This window comes from Chaetodon auriga, chromosome 1 (genome assembly GCF_051107435.1).
Source record: "Chaetodon auriga isolate fChaAug3 chromosome 1, fChaAug3.hap1, whole genome shotgun sequence".
Lineage (NCBI taxonomy): Eukaryota > Metazoa > Chordata > Actinopteri > Chaetodontiformes > Chaetodontidae > Chaetodon > Chaetodon auriga.
The window spans coordinates 4,439,312-4,463,468 of record NC_135074.1 but is presented as its reverse complement, the minus strand read 5'-3'; the positions used below and the strand labels follow the sequence as shown (position 1 = coordinate 4,463,468).

The 24,157-nt window shown below is 41.7% G+C and overlaps 1 protein-coding gene across 1 annotated transcript; it reads left to right on the top strand.

Annotated features, from left to right (window-relative positions):
- The first annotated feature begins 3,408 nt into the window (after nt 1-3,408).
- On the top strand, nt 3,409-22,440 carry vps35 (VPS35 retromer complex component). Its single transcript, XM_076732675.1, has 17 exons — nt 3,409-3,544; nt 6,910-7,008; nt 8,876-8,972; nt 9,767-9,890; nt 11,965-12,147; nt 12,987-13,206; nt 14,089-14,172; nt 14,679-14,788; nt 15,511-15,607; nt 16,345-16,493; nt 16,978-17,185; nt 17,624-17,779; nt 18,031-18,153; nt 18,248-18,427; nt 19,247-19,486; nt 19,640-19,783; nt 20,848-22,440. Exons 1-17 carry the CDS (start codon nt 3,542-3,544, stop codon nt 21,025-21,027), a joined length of 2,397 nt encoding a protein of 798 aa, XP_076588790.1. The 5' UTR covers nt 3,409-3,541; the 3' UTR covers nt 21,028-22,440.
- The last annotated feature ends 1,717 nt before the right edge of the window (nt 22,441-24,157 follow it).

Genomic DNA, 24,157 nt, shown 5'->3' with positions numbered 1-24,157 from the left:
ATCTGAGCTCTCAGAGAAATGTAGAATTTTAGACTAAATTTCAGACCTTTTTATTGGATCATCTGCAGTAAGTGACACATTTATATAAGTGGTAACCTATCAGATGTGATTTATGCACTGTTACCATCAGCAGCAGGCTTGCTGTAATACTATTAAGTTATATGGTGACCAACAGTAAATGTTAGGTACCGCTCCTGGAGGTAAGACGTGGTGGCAACAGCCCAGTGTCCTCTTAGGGAGCCTCAAAATGTCATCCACTTTAATCACAGGGGTTACAGAGCAGCCTGTGGATTTGTCTCTTCCCTCCAACCTCATAAACCTCAGCCTCAGACTGAGCATTCCTGACCTCAGTCACAGTCACAGACTCTTTGAAAGTGGATTTCCATGCAGGGTGGATGCTGCTCAGATGGATCTTCCCTGCCCTCTTGTGGCAGTAATACTGACCCCACAGTCCAGGCTGTTTAATAAGGTAGTCTCGGGGGTTTGCTGTTGACTTCCTACAGCTTCAATAAAATGTTGGAGGAAGCTTGACAGTTTGTAAAAATGTTTTTCTAACTCTGAAACTACTTTCAAAATAGTTACATCAACTTCTTACCCTGGTAACATTGAGATACACTAGAGTTAATGTAGCAAAAGGATCAACAATTCCCCCTGTCTTCATCTTCTAAACTCTCTTTTTCTGCAGTTTATGATTTGGGAAAATGGTTTGACTCAACTGTGCCCTGAAGTATTATTTCTTTTTTCAGACCTATACAAACACATTATACCAGTTTTGATCAGTGATCAAATATTGCTGACAACAGCGGGTGCAGTCAGGGAAGGATAATCATCCCAATCCCATCAGCTCCTCTCATCAAAAAACAGACAAGTTAATGAGCCACGAGAAGAAGACACTGTCAGTGTGTGCATGTCAGCTACAAAATGTTTACCTTTTTGTAGATTTACATGCTGTGCACGAGAGTGCCACTACTATGTGGACTGCTTGCTTACATGATCTATAAACTGAGAAGTTCCCAGAATAATCCCATTGACAGAATAGAATTGATTTGGATTAGCCAGAGGATGAGTGCTGAAAATGTATTTACATGTCCTGATCTCTTTGACAAAGTTCAGGACACATCCTATAAGTATAGCCTCTTCTCTGACCTGACTGGATGAACATGGAATCTGTATTTAACATATCAAAAAAAAAAAAAGTGTATAAATGCACAAAAGAGCAAAGAGCGTTAAAATCTGAAGTAGTTTGAAATATTTGATCAGTCCTGTAGACAGAAGACAAAAACGAATACTGCAGCACACTTAGCTGCTCATTTATGGTTGACCGATGTGTGGATATAAATGACTGCCATTCTTTACAAACCCTTATGAATCATAATATTTTTTAGACTTAACCATAAGAGTTTGTCTTAAAAGTGATATGAGAAAGGATGTCATTCCCCTTGTTAGCAAAATGACCAAAATGCATCCCCCATTGTTGACCTGCCGTCCCCCCTCTCCATCCTTTAGCAGAAAGAGTGCAGGGGCAGAGAGCTTGGTGTGGAAAAATGGTGTGGTTGATGGTGTCAAAGACAGCAGTACGTTCGAGGAGGATGAGAATGCTGAGATGACCAGAGTCAGTGGAGAGGAGCAGGTCGTTGGTGACTGTGAGCATGGCTGTTTCTACGCTGTAATGTGTGCAGAATCCAGGTGGCATTGGTTCAACCAGATGACTGCAGATGAGATGGGCTTTAAGTTGAGAGACAATGACCTGATGGAGCATGCTGCTTCTGAGCAAGCAGGTAAACAGAGTCAGTTCTCCTCCTGAAATGTTTGACTGACAGACAGAGTACTGCTTGCCAAGATGTCAGCCTAAAGTTTCACATGGTCCCACACGTGCAGTAAAAGGATAGGGTGAGGGGGATCATGTGATGTGAACTCAAAGATTTTCAAGAACAGTAACTGCTGTGACACAATCGTTGGTAGGTGCACTGTATAGCCTACCATCAAAACAAGTGTAGAGAGGCAGTAAAATTGGACCATGTAACAACACCATCAGAAGTGTTTGTATATATGGAAATAGACTTTATGCATCATCATAATCATAGACATGATCACAAGTAGGTTGAAGCTTTCCCTACAAGAAATAAAAGATGCTGTGACATTGATGAGATGTCTGATGAAAGAAATACTTCCACATCTGGGTAGTGATGGTGACACTCCTTTCTCTTCAAAAACACCCAGCAGCTGAGCAAAGAATTAGAGATAGTTTGGAAGGTGGATCTTTCTCATCACCCACAGAGCTCAGGACAGGTAGAAAGAATGAATGACACAATTCAAGAAAAGCTAACAAAATAACAGTTGTTTTCACAGTGTTGCAGGTAAACCAGTATTACTGACTTCCAGGTATCAGCATCTTTGGTGTACATAAGGTGCTGAGTTTCATACAGAGGTTCCTTTGGACATATGATCAAATTAAAGCTTGACCAAAGTAACTGCTCACCTGTGACAGGACTAGATAATTGTGAAGTGACAAGTGTAGCTCCTGCTAAAAGTAAACACTTCAGAGTCCACAGGGTATGACTTTCGCTTAATTGAGATGTTTGCTGCTAAGGAGTAATTTAGAATAAATTCAGCTTAAAGAGAGTGTATTACCTCTAAATTCACACATTTGAAAGTTAGAACATTTGACTTGATTTGGAGCTGAGGGGGGTGTAATGGGATCACAGTAAGTGTGATGCCTATACACATTCTCTTTCTGTAAAAACCTTTGACTCGCAGATGTCAGCTAAATGACACAAGCATTTTGAACTTGGCCTTAGCCAATGTTCAGATTTCTGTTGTGGAAATATATGCAAATTGGTGTATGTTTAATCATATCGTTCCTCTGTGTCATATTTAAACAGAAAATTTCACAAGACTTGTAATATTGAAAAAATGTCTTCATGTCAATAATCAGTCGGGAAGTGTCATAGTGATACCTCTTAATTACATTTTGTACTCTTTGTCTTACCTTAATAACCTTCTGACTACCATGAACTGTGCCGGATTCACGGGCCTCTTCAGAGACGGTTCACATAAGGATACTAGTTTGCAACCTTACGCGGGCTGCTCCAAATGTTTGGCAAAGTTTCTGACTTAACTATCTGACGCCGTTTTGTGTTCGATACTGGACATTTATTTAGTCTCTCTAAAACCAAGTTAAGACTAATTAACGTGTCAGTGCTTGTGTCGAAGTATCGGTGATAAAATATGGCAACACGTCGACAAACGTCAGCACCTTGTTAAATGAAGTGTGATAACTGATGATTTATTTCTTAGCATTTTTTGTAGGCCATTCACATTTAGGACTATCTGTCACATAAATTCTGCGGCTCATATGATCACATGTGACTTTCGGCGCAGCATCAGCGTAGTCCTTGTAGACGTACCCTCCTGGTGGTGAACACTGACCACGCCTGTCCGATGATGTGCGAACTGACTGCAGACCGTGAAGGCAGCATTAATGTGAGTCACATGACAGGTTAGCCTCTCCGACGGATCTGATACACATCTAATAATAATCATGGTAAGCACTTTTCCAAATAAGTAATTGTTCTGTGCATTTGCATCTTTCCTTCGGATACGTGCATGTGTCCAGTCTCTGTAAATAGCAAGTGTCTACTTGGAACTGATCTAAAATCAGACCTGTACGTGAGTGGTGCTATGGCCTAACGCTTCTGAGGCAACGTCAGACAGCGGCTAGCTAGGCTAACAAGCTACCAACTGATTACAGGCGAGTAGTTAGGTGTCTTTCTTCATTTATTTGATTCAGGCTATCTATAAGACACTCGTCATGTCCTGATATTCCACATTATGTGTTGAGCCAGTAGGTACAATTTCTGACATTTCTGCCACAAAACAGGTGACGGTGTGAGAACTAACGCTAGCTGTTGTTAGCATGCTCTTCCGCTTTGCTGTGTCATATTTCACCGAAGCTAAATGTTATGGCCTGAACTCGTCCAGTGTAAACAAGCAGGAAATGTGTCTGCTGTGTTATGCCCAGACTGTCAAATGGTCGGAACATATGTATTTCATACATATTTGTGGATATATTTCGAGCGAACATGCCTGCGCCACACGCCAACAATTAGCTAAGTTCCAAGGGGTTGATAGCGCTCTCCTGGAAGTGTACCTGGGTAGAGAACTTGGGGGACTCAGTGTGGAACAATCAGGGTTCAGGTGTCTCAGTGGAACCAGTGACCCTCTTTACTGGGGGCTTCGGCTGAATGTGTCTGTGGTTGTCGTAACGTTAACTACGACAGCTGCTGAAAAGGGGAAGATAGTATTTAGCTGTGGTCGTGAATGCCTCTTTGTGTCGTTTTGCAATTCAGTATCCAAACAAACCAGATTTGTCTTTGGAGTCTTGTTTGAGGAAACGTGTCACGGATTTACACTCATTCAGTTTGAACGTTGCTTGTTTTTACGGAATATGTTGATCACGTGAAGAGAGCAAGTTGCTCCATGCAGTGTGTGTTTTCCAGAGCTGATCCTCTGTCATGTTGTGTTGCAAATGAAGATTTAATAGCTGTATAATCTGTGTCATATTTAAATTTTCTAAGTAGCCTGCATAGCTTTAAGGCTACCGTCAGGAATATTAGATAGATTTTAGAAACAAGTCTGTTAAGCAGCTGTTTTGTGTTGGAAAACAGTGAAATACTGAAATGGTTGCAGGTGCTTGGACAGTGAGGGCAGACGTTGATCTGGATGCCTTCTGCATGTAAGAGGTGGTCAACTATATGCTGGGGGTTGTTTTATGCTAAGCCTGCAGCACAATAATGTGGTGATAATGGTGCACAGTCTCCTGACTTTTGCCCATTTTCCCACAACAGCATGAGTTTGAATACCGCAACAAAGGTTTTCCCTTTTTCTTAATCTCTAATAGGGCTGAATAGTTCCTCCACGTGACACGTTTCCTCAAAGAATAGGTGTGTTAAGACACTTAATCACAGATAGACATTTATGGAAAGAGCAACTCGGTCTCTTCCTGTTTTCATCCATTCCAATACAACAAGCACTGATCAAAACACCGCTGACCCCTCTTCTCACTCCTCAGTCTGATTCCTTTCTTCACCTCCTCTCCTTGAGTCCTAATTCCTAGGATCATTTTAAAGCAGCATCAGATAAATATGGCGTTTGGCACAGTTGCGTCATTGGCCCATTGTTTTATTCCAGCCTAACACTGTCTGTAGAGACTTGGTCCCAGCATGGTTTGTATATTCCAGCTGTGTGTCACGGTTCTTTTATATGTCATGGGTGCCAAAAGGATGTCCTCAAAGGATCCACCTGTGCATCCTCCCTCATAGCTTCTGCAGCAAGCCTCCTCTCTCCTTGCTACTCTTTCCTTGAGATGCATGTCAGAAATAGAAACATTCTCCAAATGGCTCGCTGAGATAGTTTCCCAGGTTACAGCCAGGAGGGCGGAGGAGAGAAGAGAGAGGAGAGGAGGAGACACAAAACAGAGAAAGGAGAAGTGCTCTGAGTGTCAGTATTTGACCCGTTTCCTCAAACCAAACACCAAAGACAGATTAAGTATGTATTGGCATTGGAATGAAAAACTAAACAAAGAGGCATTCATGAGGACAGTTACGTATCCTCCTCCTGTTCTCAACAGCATTCAGCTAAAAGTCGCCAGCCACCAGGGTCACTCGTTATACCCAAACACCTGACGCCTGTTTTACATGGGGCATGGTCACCAGCAATTTTAAACCCAGTAAGTTTGTATCAGGTGGAATGTGAACCATATTCTATTGCTCCTTGAAGAAGAACCAGATAAGTTGATGTTGTCGAGGTCCTGCCCCCATTCTCTTTTTGTAATTCAGTCCATTGGAGCAAAGTCAGCTTTTAAGAAACTTAAATACATGAACACAATTTTCCATTTCAGAAGTGATAATTGCATTGCATTATAGTGCAATGCTGTTTAATAGGGGTATAACAATACAAAAAACTCAGTACAATAATACCTTGATAAAAAGTCCACAATCCGATGTTTATTGGGATATGAAAGAGAGAGAAATTACTTAAAAAATGCCCTTTATTAATAAATGAGCTCAGCTGTGATGGTGTGACCTGTGTTCAAACCTGCTGGTGAAGTGAGGTCTTAAGTGTGTATAAAACAGTTCGTGTGTGTGGACAGTCTGGCCTCTCTCACCGCTGTACCCATATATCATGCTTTGTCTGTAACAACAGCAACGCCATAATGATTGTTGTTATACTTCATGTCACTCCAAAACAGCAGATTTAAAAGCCTCAGATATGTCAAGTGTGTGATTGGACAAGAGTTTGTCATACAAAACTTTTCATTTCCCATTATCTGGTCATAACATGAGCAGTGACTGTAATGTAGCTCTGAGGTGCTCATGAAGTTCACTCATCTGTGGCTATTCAGATTCATACAGAGCTGCTATCACTGCGTGACTAAAGTGTGGTGTTGATAGAACTCTACACTTTGGCTCCAATGTGTTTATTAACCTCTGAAATCCATCTTTATCAACCACAGAAATGGCCTTTTGTCTAAGGCGTTATATTCACAGATGCCTCTTGTTAGTTCTTCATGGCCCGGACAGGAGCTCCTAATGCTTCTTTTAGGCTCCTTTTGCCTACCTGAAGCTTTTTGTTCACAGTGTGTTGTTGTGATTTGAGCTTTTCCAGGCTGTTCAAGCAAAAACAATGCAATTTTTGACAAGGAGAGATGGTAAATAACCATGTAACATCACAGTCACAGTCCCACAATGGTATCGAGCCATCTTTCTATTACACGATTCAGTTGAACATTACATCCCTACTGTTGAATGACTTGAATGATTGATTTATTCTGCAGAACTATGTGAATATTTGCTAATAGATCAAGCAAAGATTGAAATATGTTGTGTTGCCATTGTCCTGTCTTTACAGCCTACCACACAACAGTCTCCCCAGGATGAACAGGAGAAGCTTCTCGATGAAGCTGTGCAGGCTGTCAAGGTCCAGTCGTTCCAGATGAAGCGATGCTTGGTAGGATGACTTCACTTTGTTCTAAATATCATTATGGTTGTAGTAATAGTTTAAATCACTTGTTCACTGCACTGTTCTCGTGTACTGCACCCCTTGTGATGAGCTGACCAATCTAAATGAGCCCTTTTTCCCCCTGGAAATGAACATGATCCAGTATACGTTTTCAATTCCACATACCGCTTTTCTTTAGCGAAGCGGATTCCTCATCATACATTAAATTGCTCAGGGAGAAAATGTCTTCTTTTAGTTCACATTTAATTTAATTCCCCTTTGAGATAGCTGGTTGCAGACCACTGAATCACTGCCCACATCTCAGTGATCAAATAGTGATTCAAATACCTTGATGAAGTGAAACAAAATTCTGATTCAGTCTGATACCCAGGATGCCTTTGAGAAGCAGCATTTGGTCATATTACTGATGTACTAGCAACTGTTGCTACTCACCACCAGCTCCTGGACCTCTTACCACACCAAATCTCTCCGTCAAAACATTTTTTAGTATTGGGCTCAGACTTTAGGAAGGCCATTCACATACACAGCCTCAATAGCTTGGGGAGTGATAGGCTGCTATTCATTGTGAATGAGACCTGGCATTGCTGCCTGGTGCTGCTTGGTGAGCTAAAAGATTGAAAAGGCGCTCAGAGGCACTACAGGGAAAAGCTGAGAAAGGCTTAACTTTATGCAAATGTTCTTGGATGCAATGAAAGCCACAAGCTGCAATACTCCAATGTCAGGGTTGTCAGACTCCCTAATACCCAAGCCAGACGCTGCTGAATATCCAATCCTAAACCACCATGCTGTCATAATTTGAAAAAATCTATTGACCACCTACCATAAGACTTACTTACATGACCAGGGAGAATTAATATGTATTAGTGAATGAGCAAGATATGAACAATGGATTGCATGGTTCACTGCAATCAAAATTCAGAGACCCAAAAAGAAAAATGCAATGACTGTAGTGTTTCATGATTAAAAAAAACATACAGTCTTTGTTTTTATAAATCTGAATACACAGTGGAAACACAGTGAATGCAGCAGCTTTCACATAGGGCATGTGGCTGACTGGATGGTTTTTGAAAGGATGAGGAACATATGAGGAAAAGTTTATTAAGAATGCTGTTCATCCCTTCAGTAGACGTCCACAGACTTAGATGCCAAAGAGCTTTGAGGCTGTTCTGGAGGCTCATGGTGGAACAGTGCCTTGGTTGGGGCTCCAGGCAAGCTGAGGTTATACTGAACAGTGGAGTGAAAACATGGCTTACTACTGATTGCTCAGAGAGAATTGCGGCTAGAATCGTCTATTGCGCAACATGGAAATCCTGCGCACTGACAGCGAACATCGTGTTTATATTCACTTGACCCAGATTTTAAAAAGGGGCAGACCCCAAAACAATGTCATGGTCAATTGACAAAATGCTGACATTCCTCTGTATGGTTGCCAGTGAAAGGATCTAAAAAAAAGGGGTTTTCTCCATTGTTATGGCTGGTTTGTGCCATGTTGAAGATGATGTCACAGTGATTTCACCGTGCCTTGCTATGATCAGCTGAAGAATACAGCCTGCCTACATTGCCAGCTGCAAGCGAAAATGAAATCAAGAGGAGTACCTGGTATCAAAAGGGTGTTGAGGCGAGTTGAGCTATACGATACAGTGGAAACATGACATAAGATACTTTCTGTGTGTTTTTAGATTTCAGTTGAACTTTCATAGATTAAGGGTTGCCTTACATTTAAACCGGTGTGTAACTTATGCACAGTACATGTGATCTAACTGGTATTAAGTTTTCTAATTGCTTGACATGTTGAAATGTTTTGGTTGTGATTATTTTACATGTTCATAGCTTGATTATGTTGTGTGGTCTGCAGGACAAGAACAAGCTGATGGATGCTCTGAAGCATGCGTCTAACATGCTGGGTGAGCTGAGGACCTCCATGCTTTCTCCAAAGAGCTACTATGAACTCTGTATCCTTTCCAGATGTAGGCTAGATGTTGAGTATTGGATGGAAATGGCACTAAGACACAAACAAGGCTATGTCATGGTATATTGTTTACTTCACATGGCTTTACCATATTGACATTTGTAACTATGGACTGTTAAATGTTGTTATTGACTGTCTAATATCTAATCCTGTCAATAAGAACATCTGACAAAAAAGGAGTTTTTGTTGACAGTGAGCTCACTTTAAGCCAGTTTAGGTGAGATTTATGCACTTGCTGATCATGGAGTAAGAACCATCAGGTATGACAGACACATGACTTTGGATAACTGAATGTTTCTCTGTTAACCTTCCATCCCAACCCCTGTCAACCCATCAGCACCAACCTGGATTCTAGCACCATTTGCCAGTAAAGTGCACAGTGTCAAGCAGTCTTGACTGTCCTTCATAACTCCTGGATTTCCTTTAGAAACTACTGGAAAACTACAACCCTGATTCAAAAAATGTTGGAACACTTTGTAAAAACTGAATAGAAACAGAATACTATCATTTATACACCAGCTGTGTTTACCAACAATGGTTTTACTAAGTGTTCCTGTGCCCATGTACTAACATCCTGTATACAGTCATGTGTTCACAAAGTGGTGAACATCTCTCCATCCTCGCTTGTGAACGACCCTATGCACTAATGTGCCTGAACACATCCTTGGTAGACACTTGATGGAGGACTGAAGCTGCTGCGCTGTTGACAAGCTGCAAGCACTTATCTTAATGGATGAGTCATCGTGGGTTTGCACTGGTCCCTAACACTCTCTTCAGATATGGCCATCTCTGACGAACTCCACTACCTAGAAGTGTATCTGACTGATGAGTTTGCCAAGGGACGCAAGGTGGCAGATCTCTATGAGCTGGTCCAGTATGCAGGCAACATCATCCCCAGACTGTGAGTATCACCTTCACTCAACTTTTATCAAACATGAAGGAGCTTCAAAAAGCATTCAGACCCTTATTTTCCTTTTACTTTCAACTGTCTGCAAGTCATTCATTTAAAAATATTGTTGTAAATCAGCTTTTAAATGCCAACATTACTGTTCTGTAAGTGTTCTAATGGTGACATTTAAGTGCTGACTCAGTGGCAGTTAGTTAACTTTTACCAAGATGGGTTATAGTCACTGTCATTGTTTAGCTTGGTGCTCTAAGCTTTGACTATAGGAGGCTGTTACATTTAAAACAAATTAAATCAGACAAATTAAAATTTAAACAGTGAAACCAGAGAAGGAGAAAAACAATATCCAACAGGTCAGCTTGTCTGATTTCTCCCCAAGCAAAGGATCCTCTAGAAAACACAACAAAGATTCTGAAAGAAAAAAAAAAAATCCATGTACTTTTTTTTCCACTTGGTTGTCATTAGTGATATACACACACAAACATGACTCTTAGAGTACTGGCCTGCTCCTCCAGGTGTGTGTGTGCATGGTGTATTAGGACTATGATCTCCTCCTCAGTACTGTTTAGCCTCGTCTTATCCTCCATCCTCCCCCTGGACCTGTTCTTGGCCTCCCTCAATTTCCTCTTTAGCTCCCTGTGGACTGCCTGGAGCTCCTCTCTTTCTCTTGGCATGGACACTCTCGTCCTCCTGTGGGGATGTCTTTGTTTGTCCATGATTTGTTGAAAACAACTGACCTTTTTGGTTTGTTGTCACAACACTGTATGTTGTACCAGGTGCATTAGCTTGTTGTCCAATCCACTGAGTGGAGAGGAGCTGTATGCCCCCCTTCATGATGGCATTCATGAGCTGCATACCAGACTCTTTTACTCCCTTGTTGCACAATCCACATGCAGTTGTAGCACTTCTCCACAGCGGATCGACTGCAGCTCCCCCCCGGGGTCACTGTAGTAAGCACACAGTGTCCTCCCACTCTGCTTCAACCTCATAAAATCCAGTGTGCTGCTCTCTTCTCTGCCTTCAGGACTCACAGAGACTCCCCATCACTCTATATGTGTGCAGTGAGGAGTGAATTCTCCTACTGTATTTTCTACATAGAGGGGCTGGGCTGGAAAGATAATCACAATCTCTTATACAGGATTTCTAATAGTTAATAGTGATCTATTACAACATGCACCCAGTGCCAGATGTCGTGGAAATGTTAAATATGACTTACAGTTAAGAAGACAACTTCTTTGTGATCCATCTTTTCACATGTTTCTGTCACTCAGCTGCTGTCAGTGACCTGCATTTACGCTGACTTTATTAGATCATCATAAAGTTTAGGATAGATTTGATCAGCAGTGCCTGCTGGTTAACATATGGTGAAAATGAGCTGTGGCCGAATCCACTTCTTTTTCCCTCCATTTTCTGACAATAGAAACAGAAAAACATGGAAATGAGAAAAACTGTATCCTGAATTCTGTTGTATTGAATTCTGTTGTATATGTCACAGAGAGCAGGACTTAATGGAAGTTTAATAGGCAATCTTCTGTTTTTAACTTCCTCTAGAACCACTCATTTAAGTCTTGACACAGCTGCTCACACAGCTCATTAACTGCATTTGTGTTCATTTGTTAGACAAGATCATGATTATAATAAAATATTTTGATATCCACATCCGCGACTTGCATGATTTTTGAGTTGCAGTTAAATCACTGGGCAGTTCCTCCTTTGTGCAGTTATGGACAACACAAACGGAATCATTTTTGAATGAGAACAACTACATTGTGAGTTTGGCTGCATTATAACACAGCAAAGATCATCACAGACAGCAGGAGGGACAGAACGGAGGTTGACAAGCTAATTCTCTTTAGAGTAGCAAGGTCCTGCTGCTGTTGGATTATCATCTGATATAGAGTCAACTTCAAACCTGTCTCACATACTGTATGCCGCCTGCACTCCAGTTAAGTTCAGCATGCTGCCAAGATGTCACACACTGATTTTTGTTTGGGGTTTGTACTTTCAAAGTGTTGGCAAACATGACCTTGTCATCAGACCAAGCCTCTCTGCTTTGCCCCTCTCTCCACAGCTACCTGCTAATCACAGTGGGTGTGGTGTACGTTCGCTCCTTCCCCCAGTCTCGAAAGGACATTCTGAAGGACCTGGTCGAGATGTGTCGTGGCGTCCAGCACCCGCTCAGAGGCCTCTTCCTCAGAAACTACCTGTTGCAGTGCACCCGCAACATACTGCCAGATGATGGAGAGCAGTCAGAGTAAGCCAGTCAAACGTTTTCTCTTTGTGTCTGTCATCCACTGAACGTCCCCATAGCACACCACTCTGCAACATAAACACATTGTTAAGGAATTCTAATGGACCAGGCTGAGATACTACCACCAGGATTCACGTTGTACTGGCATGTTCCATGACACATTTTATAAGTATAAGAATCTAAACAGTCTGTGAATCAGCTTTGGTAGCATTTATTCTTTACTTGGATCCCCATTAGCTACCTGCGGCAGACTTGCAACCAAAACCTTTGGATTTGAAAGAATCCGTTTGGCACGATGGGTCAGTTTGAGTAATAGGTACAGAAGGTCATGGAATTGGTCCTGTAGATCTCCTCAGCCGGCAGCCGTAAAATGGCCTGCAATGTTGTCCTTGTAGTTCAAAGAACATCCACTAAAAGTGTTTGTTTTTGCCACTGACAGGCTCAGATTATTCAAAACGTCTAACAACATAATGAAAGGATCCCTGCAGAAACAGATCTATGTGTTTAAACAGAATCAGCTGTTATATCGCTCTGCTCTGCTCTGTTCTGCCGTCAGCAGAACATAGGAGCTGCTGATCTACCTGCCATGTCTGTTTGTGCTGTTGTTGTGAGACTCTGGTCGAGTGAGGATAGAAATTGAGATCGATACCAAGCTTCTCATTTCACTTTTGTAGAGAAAAGAAATATTCTTTAAAGATACGAAGAAGAAACGTCTTCTGCTACAGTTTGGATTTCCTTGTTTGACAGACGTACATGTCACAGTGTGAAATTGTGTTTTTAACTCAGGCTTTGGATATTTTGGCATGCATCCCTGTTCTAAACTCGTAGCTTTTACTCCACAGGGGATCAGAGGAAATGACCGGTGACATCAACGACTCCATCGACTTTGTCCTTCTCAACTTTGCGGAAATGAACAAGTTATGGGTTCGAATGCAGCATCAGGGTCACAGCCGAGACCGAGAGAAGAGAGAAAAGGAACGACAAGAACTTCGCATTCTGGTGGGCACCAACCTGGTTCGCCTCAGCCAGCTGGAGGGAGTCAATGTGGACAAGTACAAACAGGTGTGTGTTTGTGTCTCTCTGTTGTGTCCAGTTCGATTCATTTTTGTCTGCAGTGATTTCATTTGGGTTAACTGATTTCCTCTAATGGTTAAGTAAAATTAGAATTTAACTTTATCGTGATTTATTTCAGGTTAAGGCTACTTGTAATTCATATTAAAATCAATGTTAGGAGAAAGCCTGAAGTTAAGAAGTATAGCCTACACACGCCTTATGTGTCACAGCATCAGCACACTGTAATGTTTGGGTGTTTCCTTCATCCGTTCTATTGCAAAATCTTTTGTTGCTGACATGAAAAAACTGCTTGAAAAAAACAAGCATGTGATCATCAGGGCAGCAGTAAGTCTGTTGGACTGAGTGTGCTCAGCTTTACTCTGCAGAGAGGCTGCTGAGCTGAATGGGCTGGCAGGAGGTGCATTCCAGTCACCACCTCTGCACAGACCGCTCACTGAGAATCACCGATCTGACGCCAAATCCAACACAATGACTACAAACAAGTGTACAAAGCAAAGCAGCCCAAGAGCCACAATACATAAAAATACCCTGCACATGCAGCTTCAATCAAGTTTTTACATTATTGAGTGAAGCACACACATTTAACATCACAAATGACAGTTTGATTCATTCTTTACCACATCAGAAATACTGATATGTGTTTATTCAAGGCCTCTCCAAATGAGAATTTTTGTTGCTTCCGGTGGAGCTGAGGTGTCTTTTAGGAGAGTGCCTTTGCAGTGCGTCTTGTCTTATTCAAACCTGCATAACCTGTTGAATCATTCACATTATGCTGCATTAGAGTGCATCTTTCTGTTTGTGCTTTTGTTAGCCGTTTGAGTAATTTGGCATCGGTCTGGTGAAAGTTTTCCTCTTTCTTCCTCTCCACAGATCGTTCTTGCTGGAGTGCTGGAGCAGGTTGTGAACTGCAGAGACTCGTTGGCTCAGGAGTATCTAATGGAGTGCATCATTCAGGTAGAAAGCTGGGATGCATCCATTCAGTGTGTTCAGTAGCTACCATATTATCCGTCATTGGCCATTACCTGACCAGTCCACATTAAACACAGTTTCTTTGTCAAAGTTACAATAAAATTGACAATTTGTTGCTGTCACTTATATTCAGTCAGTCACAGCAGCCCGCTGACTCACATCTCAGTGCCACATCAGTCTCTGGCTGTATTTTACATAGAAATAATCCCAAATGATTCCTTGGAAGATTGTATTCAGATTTTACATTTTGGAATAATACGGCACTGGTACCTGATCAATAATCAATACAAAAAGTGTTTGTTTTTTTTAATTTGAGAGATAATATTAAAATATTCACTTGAAGGCACCTTCTCTGTGCCTATAAAATAATATGCTGGCCAGCCCTTGAATCCAGAATAGTGCCAGATGAATGAGGTCCATTGTTTGAATCTTCAACCTTCACGCCTGCTTCACAGACACACTCCTGACCTCAGTGTGTCTTGTCCGTTAAGGTTTTCCCAGATGAGTTCCACCTTCAGACCCTGAACCCTTTCCTACGTTCCTGTGCTGAGCTCCATCAACACGTAAATGTCAAGAACATCATCATTGCCCTCATTGACAGGTACAGTTTGATTCACTGTCAGTTAATACAGCTAATGGAAATATAATCTCAGTTGCTTGGAAATAATGTTTTGGTTTGACATTTTACTGTTTTAGCAATGTCATTATTTGCATATGTGATAAAGCCAGATTAACCAATGTAGGTCAGCAAGTGTTAATGTGAATTGTTGGAGTCCTAAATTTACCCAGAAAATTATTTTCCTTGTAATACAATCCAGTACAATGGCAATGTAATATGCAGTAATTTGCGGAAACATGAACTTGAAACTGCTCCCCTCCCAAAAAAGAAAAAAAAAAAAAAAAACACACACACACACACACACACACACACACACACACACACACATTCATTCCCCCCTGCAACTACTGATACTGTTACTTGCAAGGTCACTATCTTTCATACTCCAAACTGTCCACCTGCCAGCAGTTGACTGCCGTCTCAAGGTAAGTCATAGGTTTTTGGGGTTTCGAAGGGACAGAATGATCTCCCTGTTCGATATTATCACGATGCCAATTTGCAATTTATTGTGATTTCTGTTAGCTTTTTTAACACAAGGTCATGGGAACAAGTTGAATCTTAAACTTGTAGAGATTGTAAATCATAGTCATATTTCGTGTGTGGGTGTGTGTGAGTGAGTGAGTGAGTGAGTGACAGAATAACTGGATCTTCTCTCGTTACATCTTTATGAAATGTCAAGTGACACTTTGTGCTTTGTTTTTCAGACTTGCACTGTTTGCTCATCGAGAAGACGGCCCGGGCATTCCAGCTGAGATCAAACTGTTCGACATCTTCTCTCAGCAAGTGGCCACTGTCATTCAGGTAAGTTACACTGGCTTCACACGGTCTGTAAGTCTGCACACAGTCAGAATGCTGATTAAAGTCCCATCCAGGCTGGATTTATTTCTAAAGAACAGATGCAGTAACTTTAATGCCATGAGCTGATCAGTCATTTTAATCCCATCAAGAGTTCATATAGAATTTTCTGTGATTCAGTTTTTCTGTAAGTCACTGACGACTCTACTGGACCTCGTATGATTGCCATAAAACTTCCTTCTTGTTTAATGTATGAATTGAACGCAGTCATTTAATTTTGAATCAGCTGTACTCACCAAGTATTGCACTGCATTGTAACTTCCTTCTATAAATATATGCAAAGCCAATGTGGATAAAAAGGCAGTAAGAATTCTTTTTCAAACGCCTTTTTAACAAGCATAAACTTACAGAGGCGTCTGGTTAAAGTAAAGTGAAGAGAAACAGACTTCAGACTTGCCTTATTCCACATCACCAAAACACTGCAATAGCATGTTTTTGATCTCCCTGAAATTTCGATCACTGATTAACCTCTTGAATAGTGTTAGTTAGCCAATTTATTGGAGTTGGGGAGCTTTCATGAGATCTCACGTCACAGAAATGTTCTGTGGTGCAGGTCAAAGGTCATCTGAAAATGAGGTTCATCATCCCGTCTGAACAGGCTGTCCCTTCCAAATGTGTGATGTGATGACTTGAAGCCTCAAACACACGTTGCTCGTGTTTTCACTCTATGATTCCTCCTTCAGTCTCGACAGGACATGCCATCAGAGGACGTGGTATCTCTTCAAGTCTCTCTCATCAATTTGGCCATGAAATGCTACCCTGATCGTGTGGACTATGTAGATAAGGTCCTGGAGGGCACCGTGGAGATATTCAACAAGCTCAACTTGGAACAGTAAGTCCTCTGAGTCTTGACACGCTGCAGTGTAAGGAATACAGTGGATTTGGTCTGTGCTGAGCTGTCATGGGAAGCCTGCAGCATTTATCGTTGTGTATCGTTGAGTGAGTCTAAGCGGTTACTGGAGATTTGACCATTATTCAACATTTTTCAGTAATCCCTCCAAGCTGTCAGGCCTAAGAAACGTCAGACAGTAGGGTTGCAGTTTGTAATCTAGCGGTTACTTTAAAACATGAAAGTAACCCTCAGCTTTAAGGACCTGACATTTTCAAAACAACACTAGAAAGGAGGCAAGATACAGATTCAGTCTTCAATGGAAAAGTCAGCTTGTCTTGGGTACCCAAGAGTACAAAGAGATGTATGTGTTCACAGATGTGATCACAGACCGGATAGACCAGGAACAGTGATCGACTTCTAAATTTACTCTTTTCCTCCCTTACTTTCACTTACGTGTCACACTTTAACCCTTTCCCTCCTGTAGCATAGCGACCAGCAGCGCGGTGTCAAAGGAACTTACCCGGCTTTTGAAGATCCCAGTGGATACCTACAACAACATCCTGACGGTGCTGCAGCTCAAGCACTTCCCACCGCTCTTTGAGTACTTTGACTACGAGTCACGCAAGAGCATGAGCTGCTATGTGCTGAGCAACACGCTGGACTACAACACCACCATTGTGGCACAGGAGCAGGTCAGATCCTCAGCTTCCACTGAAGCACGCAGACTTTTTTTAACGAAAATAATGGTGCATGTGCTACCGACTCGATCACCAGACAATGTTGATTTTGAACAATTCTGCAAAATCCTGATTGCTCTCAGTGCTAACACTTTTAAACATTCAGTGTTCATTTACAGTATATGTGCCAAACAATTACAGAACTGCCAAGGTGACTAAGGTTAGGCCAGGAAAACACTTGGTAGAGGTTCGGGAAAGATCATAGTTACAGCTGGGAACAAAAGCAACATTAATTATGGGTTTGTGACAGTCATGTAAGACAGCCATGCACCACCCGCCCAGATGGCTGCTGGTCGTTATTCACCTTTCTTCACTCACTCAGCCAGAAGCAGCAAGAAATTTTGTAACAAAGTAGATCAAGTCAAAACTGCTCCCTCTCTCTGGTTTCTCTAGGTGGACGCCATCTTGAATTTGGTATCCACGCTGATACAGGACCAGCCAGACCAACCAGCTGATGATCCTGACCCTGAAGACTTTGCTGAGGAGCAGAGCCTCGTCGGTCGTTTCATCCATTTGCTCCACTCTGAAGATCCTGATCAGCAGTACCTTGTGGGTCCCGTCCTCAACATTTTGCACATTTATCTCATGTACTCGATATACAACATATTGTCATACTGCTGCTAGACTTTATATTACTGCTCACTTGTTTGGAAAATGTGCTTCATCATTTTTTTTTGTAGTATTTGTCCGTCAAAAATGTCAACAGATTTAAAGCGCTCATGTTTTTCAGGTAGTTGGCCTCAGTGTTGTTGCTGTTATTGCTGTTGTTCGTTGCAGTTAACATTGTGATTTGTGTTCAGATTCTAAACACAGCCCGGAAACACTTTGGTGCAGGGGGAAACCAAAGGATCCGCTACACACTCCCTCCTCTGGTGTTTGCTGCCTACCAGCTGGCATTCAGATACAAGGAAAACTCCTCACTGGTGTGCAGACTTCCTTTTTCAACACTGTTCACATGCTGCATTTGTAGTTTTGTCCAGCCTGTTATTAAATTATGCCAAATTTGTCTTTCAACAGGATGACAAGTGGGAAAAGAAGTGCCAGAAGATCTTTTCCTTCGCTCACCAGACTATCAGTGCACTTATCAAGGCTGAGCTTGCTGAGCTGCCTCTTCGACTCTTCCTGCAGGGGGCACTGGCTGCAGGCGAGATCGGCTTTGAGAACCACGAGACCGTTGCTTATGAGTTCATGTCGCAGGTAGAATCTTTTATAAAGCATTTGCTTCTTTGAATGTCTCAAGCATTCAGGCTTACACCGTGTCTACACAGGCTGTGTAGTGAAAGCAGTACATCTTAGGTCCAGAACAAACTGACGTACAGGTGTGAAAGTGATCTGAGTTAAGGTAATGAACCCTCTGGGAACGTGTCCTTAAGAATGACATCTTGAGGGTCTGTCGTTATTTTTTTTCCTGCTGGCCTCATAGATTCATATCAGGAGTTACATTTTTGTGAACAAGGGGAAAGCTACTGGTGCTGTTGCTCTAGAAGAGCCCCAGAACCACATTACTACTTACAGCGGATGATACCAATATGTGGAACTTCAATATTGTTGTTGTTGTTGTTGATCCATTTATTGTACAAACATAAAAGACAGAGACAGTCAAGCTGGCTAACTGAAGATGTATAAGGGAAACATCTTGAAATATACATTTGTGCTCTTGGTATCTTGGAAATAACATGTCAGCACCAGCTCGTAGTATGGAGGACTCTACATAATGTAAGGCAGTGAATTGCCCTTCCTGCACCTACAGAGAGAGTGACAGTGAGTCAGCTGAGTTTCTCTTACATGAAAAAGAGACATATATTATGAAAAATATTAATTATTATTATTATTAATTTGCTGTTATTACTTATTGTGATTGCAGAGGAGAAAGGGATTTGATTTTCAAATACTGTAAACCTCGAGCTCTCTCCTGTTCACATCCTTTCTTCCATTTGTATTCTTCTCTCCCTTCTTGCCCACCTACCGCACCTTTCCCATTTCTCCTCCTGCTTCTCTCTACATCCCCCTCACCAGGCCTTCTCCCTGTACGAGGACGAGATCAGCGACTCCAAAGCCCAGTTGGCAGCCATCACACTGATCATTGGTACCTTTGAGCGAATGCGATGTTTCAGCGAGGAAAACCACGAGCCGCTGAGGACTCAATGTGCACTGGCTGCCTCCAAGCTGCTGAAAAAGCCCGACCAGTGCCGAGCCGTCAGTATCTGCGCCCATCTCTTTTGGTCAGGTCGCAGCACTGACAAAAATGGTGAAGAGGTGTGTTTCAGTCGTTCTGTTTTGGGGGGTTTTCCGCACTTTTTCAAAACCAGTTCAAATTCCAGTACATGTATTGTTTTTATGAAGCATTTTTGGAGCGCCTGAATCTGTTTCCACAGCTGTCATTGCTAACTACTGATGTTACATCTTTAGATCCGTGATGGTAAGCGGGTGATGGAGTGTCTAAAGAAAGCTCTGAAGATTGCCAACCAGTGCATGGACCCATCGCTGCAAGTCCAGCTTTTCATTGAAATCCTCAACAGATACGTCTGCTTCTATGAGAGGGAAAACGATGCGGTAGGCCACCAAAAATCTCAGATTTCAAACTGCTTAAGACGCTTGTTCCAGCCAGTGCTATGAGTATCTGTCAGACTGGCAGACATTAGACAGGGAAAGCATAGCTGTGGCAGTGACCATAACATGTAGAGATGCATCCCTGTATTCAAATTGAATCAGCTGAGGCTAGATTACACTGAAACTGACAAGTGGAGGATTTAGGGGGATCTGTTGGCAGAAATGGAATATAATATTCATAGTTGTGCTTTTTATAAGTGTAAAACGCTGTGTTTTCATTACCTTAAAATGAGCTCTTCATATCTGCAAAGAGAGGAAGTCTTCAGAGTCTGCCAAGTTTCTATAGTAGCCCAGAACAGACAAACCAAACACTGGCTTTAGAGAGCGTGTTTCACATTTTTATTGAAGAGAATTCAGTTAAGCTAAATCTGCATCCTCACCACCTGATGCCCCTAAATCCTACACACTGGACCTTTAATAGTGCCAGTGTGTTTTTTATGTGCTCACCAACGCATCATGTGTATTCTTGACTGTTTCAAATGCATTTCCTTCCTCATAGACCATAGTAAAGACAGTTTTTATATATATATATATATATATATATATGTCTATATGTTTAAAAATCAAGCATTGTTTACATCCATGTTTGCTAGCTTGCCGTCTTCTTCACTGTCTGTTGTTGGTGCGTTGCAACATTACTGCCACCATCCATCAATCAGCAGAACAGTGTGGCACTGGCAGCATCAACCTGTGCTCGTGTGCATGCATGTGCGTCTTCCATGATACAAACAAATTGAGGACCCACTTGTAAAAACATTGCTCTGTAGCATCTCTAGTGGATGACAACTTTGTGTAGCCTCTCTAAGTCTAAATATGTTCATTTTTAGAGTTAACTTTGTCATTTCAGTCTTCTTATGTGTTGTGTTCATTTGAAACATCATTGTTCTTAAACTTCGAAGCACACAGACAGTTGCTTCCATATGGTGTGAATCCAGTCCATAAAAGCCATGTAAATATCACACTACTAAGAGGAACTTTAACTCTTCATCTCCTCCTCCACCCTGCAGGTGACGGTCCAAGTATTAAACCAGCTGATCCAAAAGATCAGGGAAGATCTTCCCAATCTGGAGGCGAGTGAGGAAACGGAGCAGATCAACAAACACTTCCACAACACACTGGAGCATCTTCGCCTGCAGAGAGAATCCCCCGAGTCTGAGGGCCCCGCCTATGAGGGCCTGGTCCTTTAAAACTATTGCAGGTTGGAAGGATATGAAGCCCACCTATAGATATTTCACAATATTATGAATATAGCCGCACACACAAACACAAACACACACAATCCCATTCTGTAGGCCAGGAATAAAAGTTAATGTCAAGAAGAGCTAAAGGAACTCATTCTTTCATTTTATTATTCATTTTTCTGCATCATGTCCTCCTCATCGTCCCTCACTAGCAGAACTGTTTTCTGCAGCAGGTTGGAGGTGTTCCACACAAGTGTGTGCCAGCAACGCTGCACAGCTCTTAGGCACCATTCCTTTATGAAGTCCGACTTGACCAATTTGTCTTTAACCTGTATCATTTTATCGTCAGGAGTAGACTGTTGTAGGTGTATCCACTGAGCCATCAACCCCTCTCTTGTTCACGTCTTTCCATATTGAGAAGTGAATGTATTAGCTGAGTGTACAAAGGCAGCAGAATCTAGTAGTGGTGTTAAAGCTATTACATGCGAGCTTGTTTCCAGCCCTGAATAATCAATAGCTCTGCTGTTCTTCAGGATGGCCTAGGATGGGACCACCCAAACTGAAGACCAGACAAATGGAAGCACATGCAAACTTTGGCCTCACAGGAAGTTGTTCCCGTTAAAAAGTGCTGAATGTTTTAGAACAGAGCATCTTTTCATCTTGTCCGACGTTGACTGAGGGAACTTTAGTTAATTCAGTTAGAAGTTAATTGTGCAGCATCTTGCATGATCCTCAATCCTTCAGCCATCAGCCAAATTACAAATAACCTCTTAAATCTAGTCATTTGTAGGTGTGAACATTGTCCTATTTCTCAACAGACCCTATTCTCTCATACTTAAGCTGTGCTTCTTTTTAATAACACTGGGTTTGTCTGTCGATGGACTCAGTTTCATGAATTAGTTTCTTTCTGGACTTCTCACTAATGGATTGACCTGTTCAGAACCGCAGCATGTGTTTGCATGCTTCAGTGTGCTTGTACCATAAGGCCTGGTTTTCAGTTTACTCTATATGGATCCCACCAACTATAATGTCTTTTGCTTGGTGACACTGTCCTTTGCGATGAATCTGTTGTGGAGGGGGTACAGCAGTCCTCAGGTTTGTATGCTAGTTGACAAGTTGCCATACTGAGTACGTAGTGATGGGCAGGTTTGCGTGTAAGATTTGGGAATTGTTTGCTGCAGTATCTGACACTGTCTTTCTGAGCTACTATTGTTGATTTGTTGGAGGCAGTATTGACCAATTTCTTTCCCTTTTTCAATCTGTATGTAAACTCACTTGTAAATCAGATAAAGAAAAAAGCAGATTAAATAGCAATTATCATTGTCATTTGCTGAAATAAAATTGAAATTAACAGTACATACTTGCATTTGTTAATTTTACACACGGCATATGAATATAATAAAATCGTATCATTATTAATACATTGAGTGACTGTCATATATTATGGACTAATGTTATTATCTCATCACTCTTCATGAGTTTCCTGAATTATAGGGACATGAAACACATGGAGCATCAGATTTCAAAAGCACAACCACAATGTTGCTGATTTTTTTTTTTTTTTTTTTGGCATTGTGGCCACAGTTGGCATTGCAGAATCATATGACACACACTGGTCCAAAAATATTTTGGTAAATTCTGGTCCAGTTCACTTCATCCGTACATGTTAGAAGAGATATGTGGCATCCCTGGCCTTTTTACTTTTTGCACTCTTGGGCCAGTGCTTGTAAACAGTTCTGCAGTTCATGCTAAAAGACACAGCTCAGACCACAAGGAGCCTATCTGAGGTCAGTACGTCAGAGCTAACACCCATTTAACACCATACACTGTGTATCAAGCTTAAAAATATAGGAATCAACACTTGAAGCTCTCGCTTATGAAAAGTGTGTGTTTCATTGACAGGTTTGTCACCACTAAAAATTAAGGGTACTGTGTTCTAGTTAAGACTTACCACAACCCCAACAAGACTCAAATTACTAATATGTTTTCTGATGTGAAATGCAGAGTGCCTCAGAGCGCCGTCCTCTTTTGTTCTCTGTATTTCACCTCTTGACCAAATTATACAAAGTTACATGATAAATTTCCATTATTACCCTGATGATGATCGACCGTATGTCCCTGTAAGGGCTAACGTTCACGCTTTCTTGTGGAATAAACTCCCTGCTGATGTCAGCCCGACTATGTTGAGGCCTTTAAATATAAGCTAAAATCTCATCTTTTCACCATAACTTTCAATTAGTGTTCATCCTTGACACCTCAGACCTTGTCTCTGTCAACATTATCCTCCTGGTGTGTCAGCTTGTGTCTCGATTAACCAGTTTCTCTCAGACTCTTCTCTGCTGGACCATCAGCTGTCTATGAACCTCTCTCTCTCTGCTGGCTGTCGGTGCCTCATACAGAGGTTTGCATTCAGCTTCTCCCTCTCCTCCTAGTTTACATGCTATTATCTCTCTCTCCCTCTGTGTGTCTGCCCATCTTTCCTCTCTGTGTGAATACTGTGCTGCCTCCTCTTTGTTTTTTGTAGTCTGTCCTCCTTCCAGGTCTCTTCAGTGGAGAGGAGGTCATGTGGCTCAGGTCCTACCTGTCTGGTGACACCCGAAACTGCTCAACGTCCTTCTTGATCCATACTCTTCACTTATGTTTTACAATTTACATGTGTGTTTATTTTTCTGTTCTGCGCACATGATAATCATTGCATGTCTGGCTGTCCTGGGGAAATAAACTTTTGGTGTTTCGGAAGAATTTCTTTTAACACATGCTGCCCTCTGCAGGTGAGGCCGAGTAATACCACGATGAAGCCTCTAGGGGGCAGCATCCGGGGACTGAGAGGCAGGATGAGCTCGTGAGACCGCAGCACCATTCACTGAAAACAAGTTTTAAAACATTTGACATCATCACATTATATTTTATTTATTTAACCACGAATCGTATGACAAAATTAAAATATTGGCGGTATTTATGGAAAGCATATAATCATGATTTATTATTTGAGAAACAGGATTTTCGGATACAGAACTTTCTAGAAATAACACTGTATCATCTAGTAGAGAAACTAAACAGCTGACACCCCACCCGAGCTAGAACAAAGCTTTTGTTCCATAACTGTAATAGATGTAGTTTTTAATGGATGATTGGA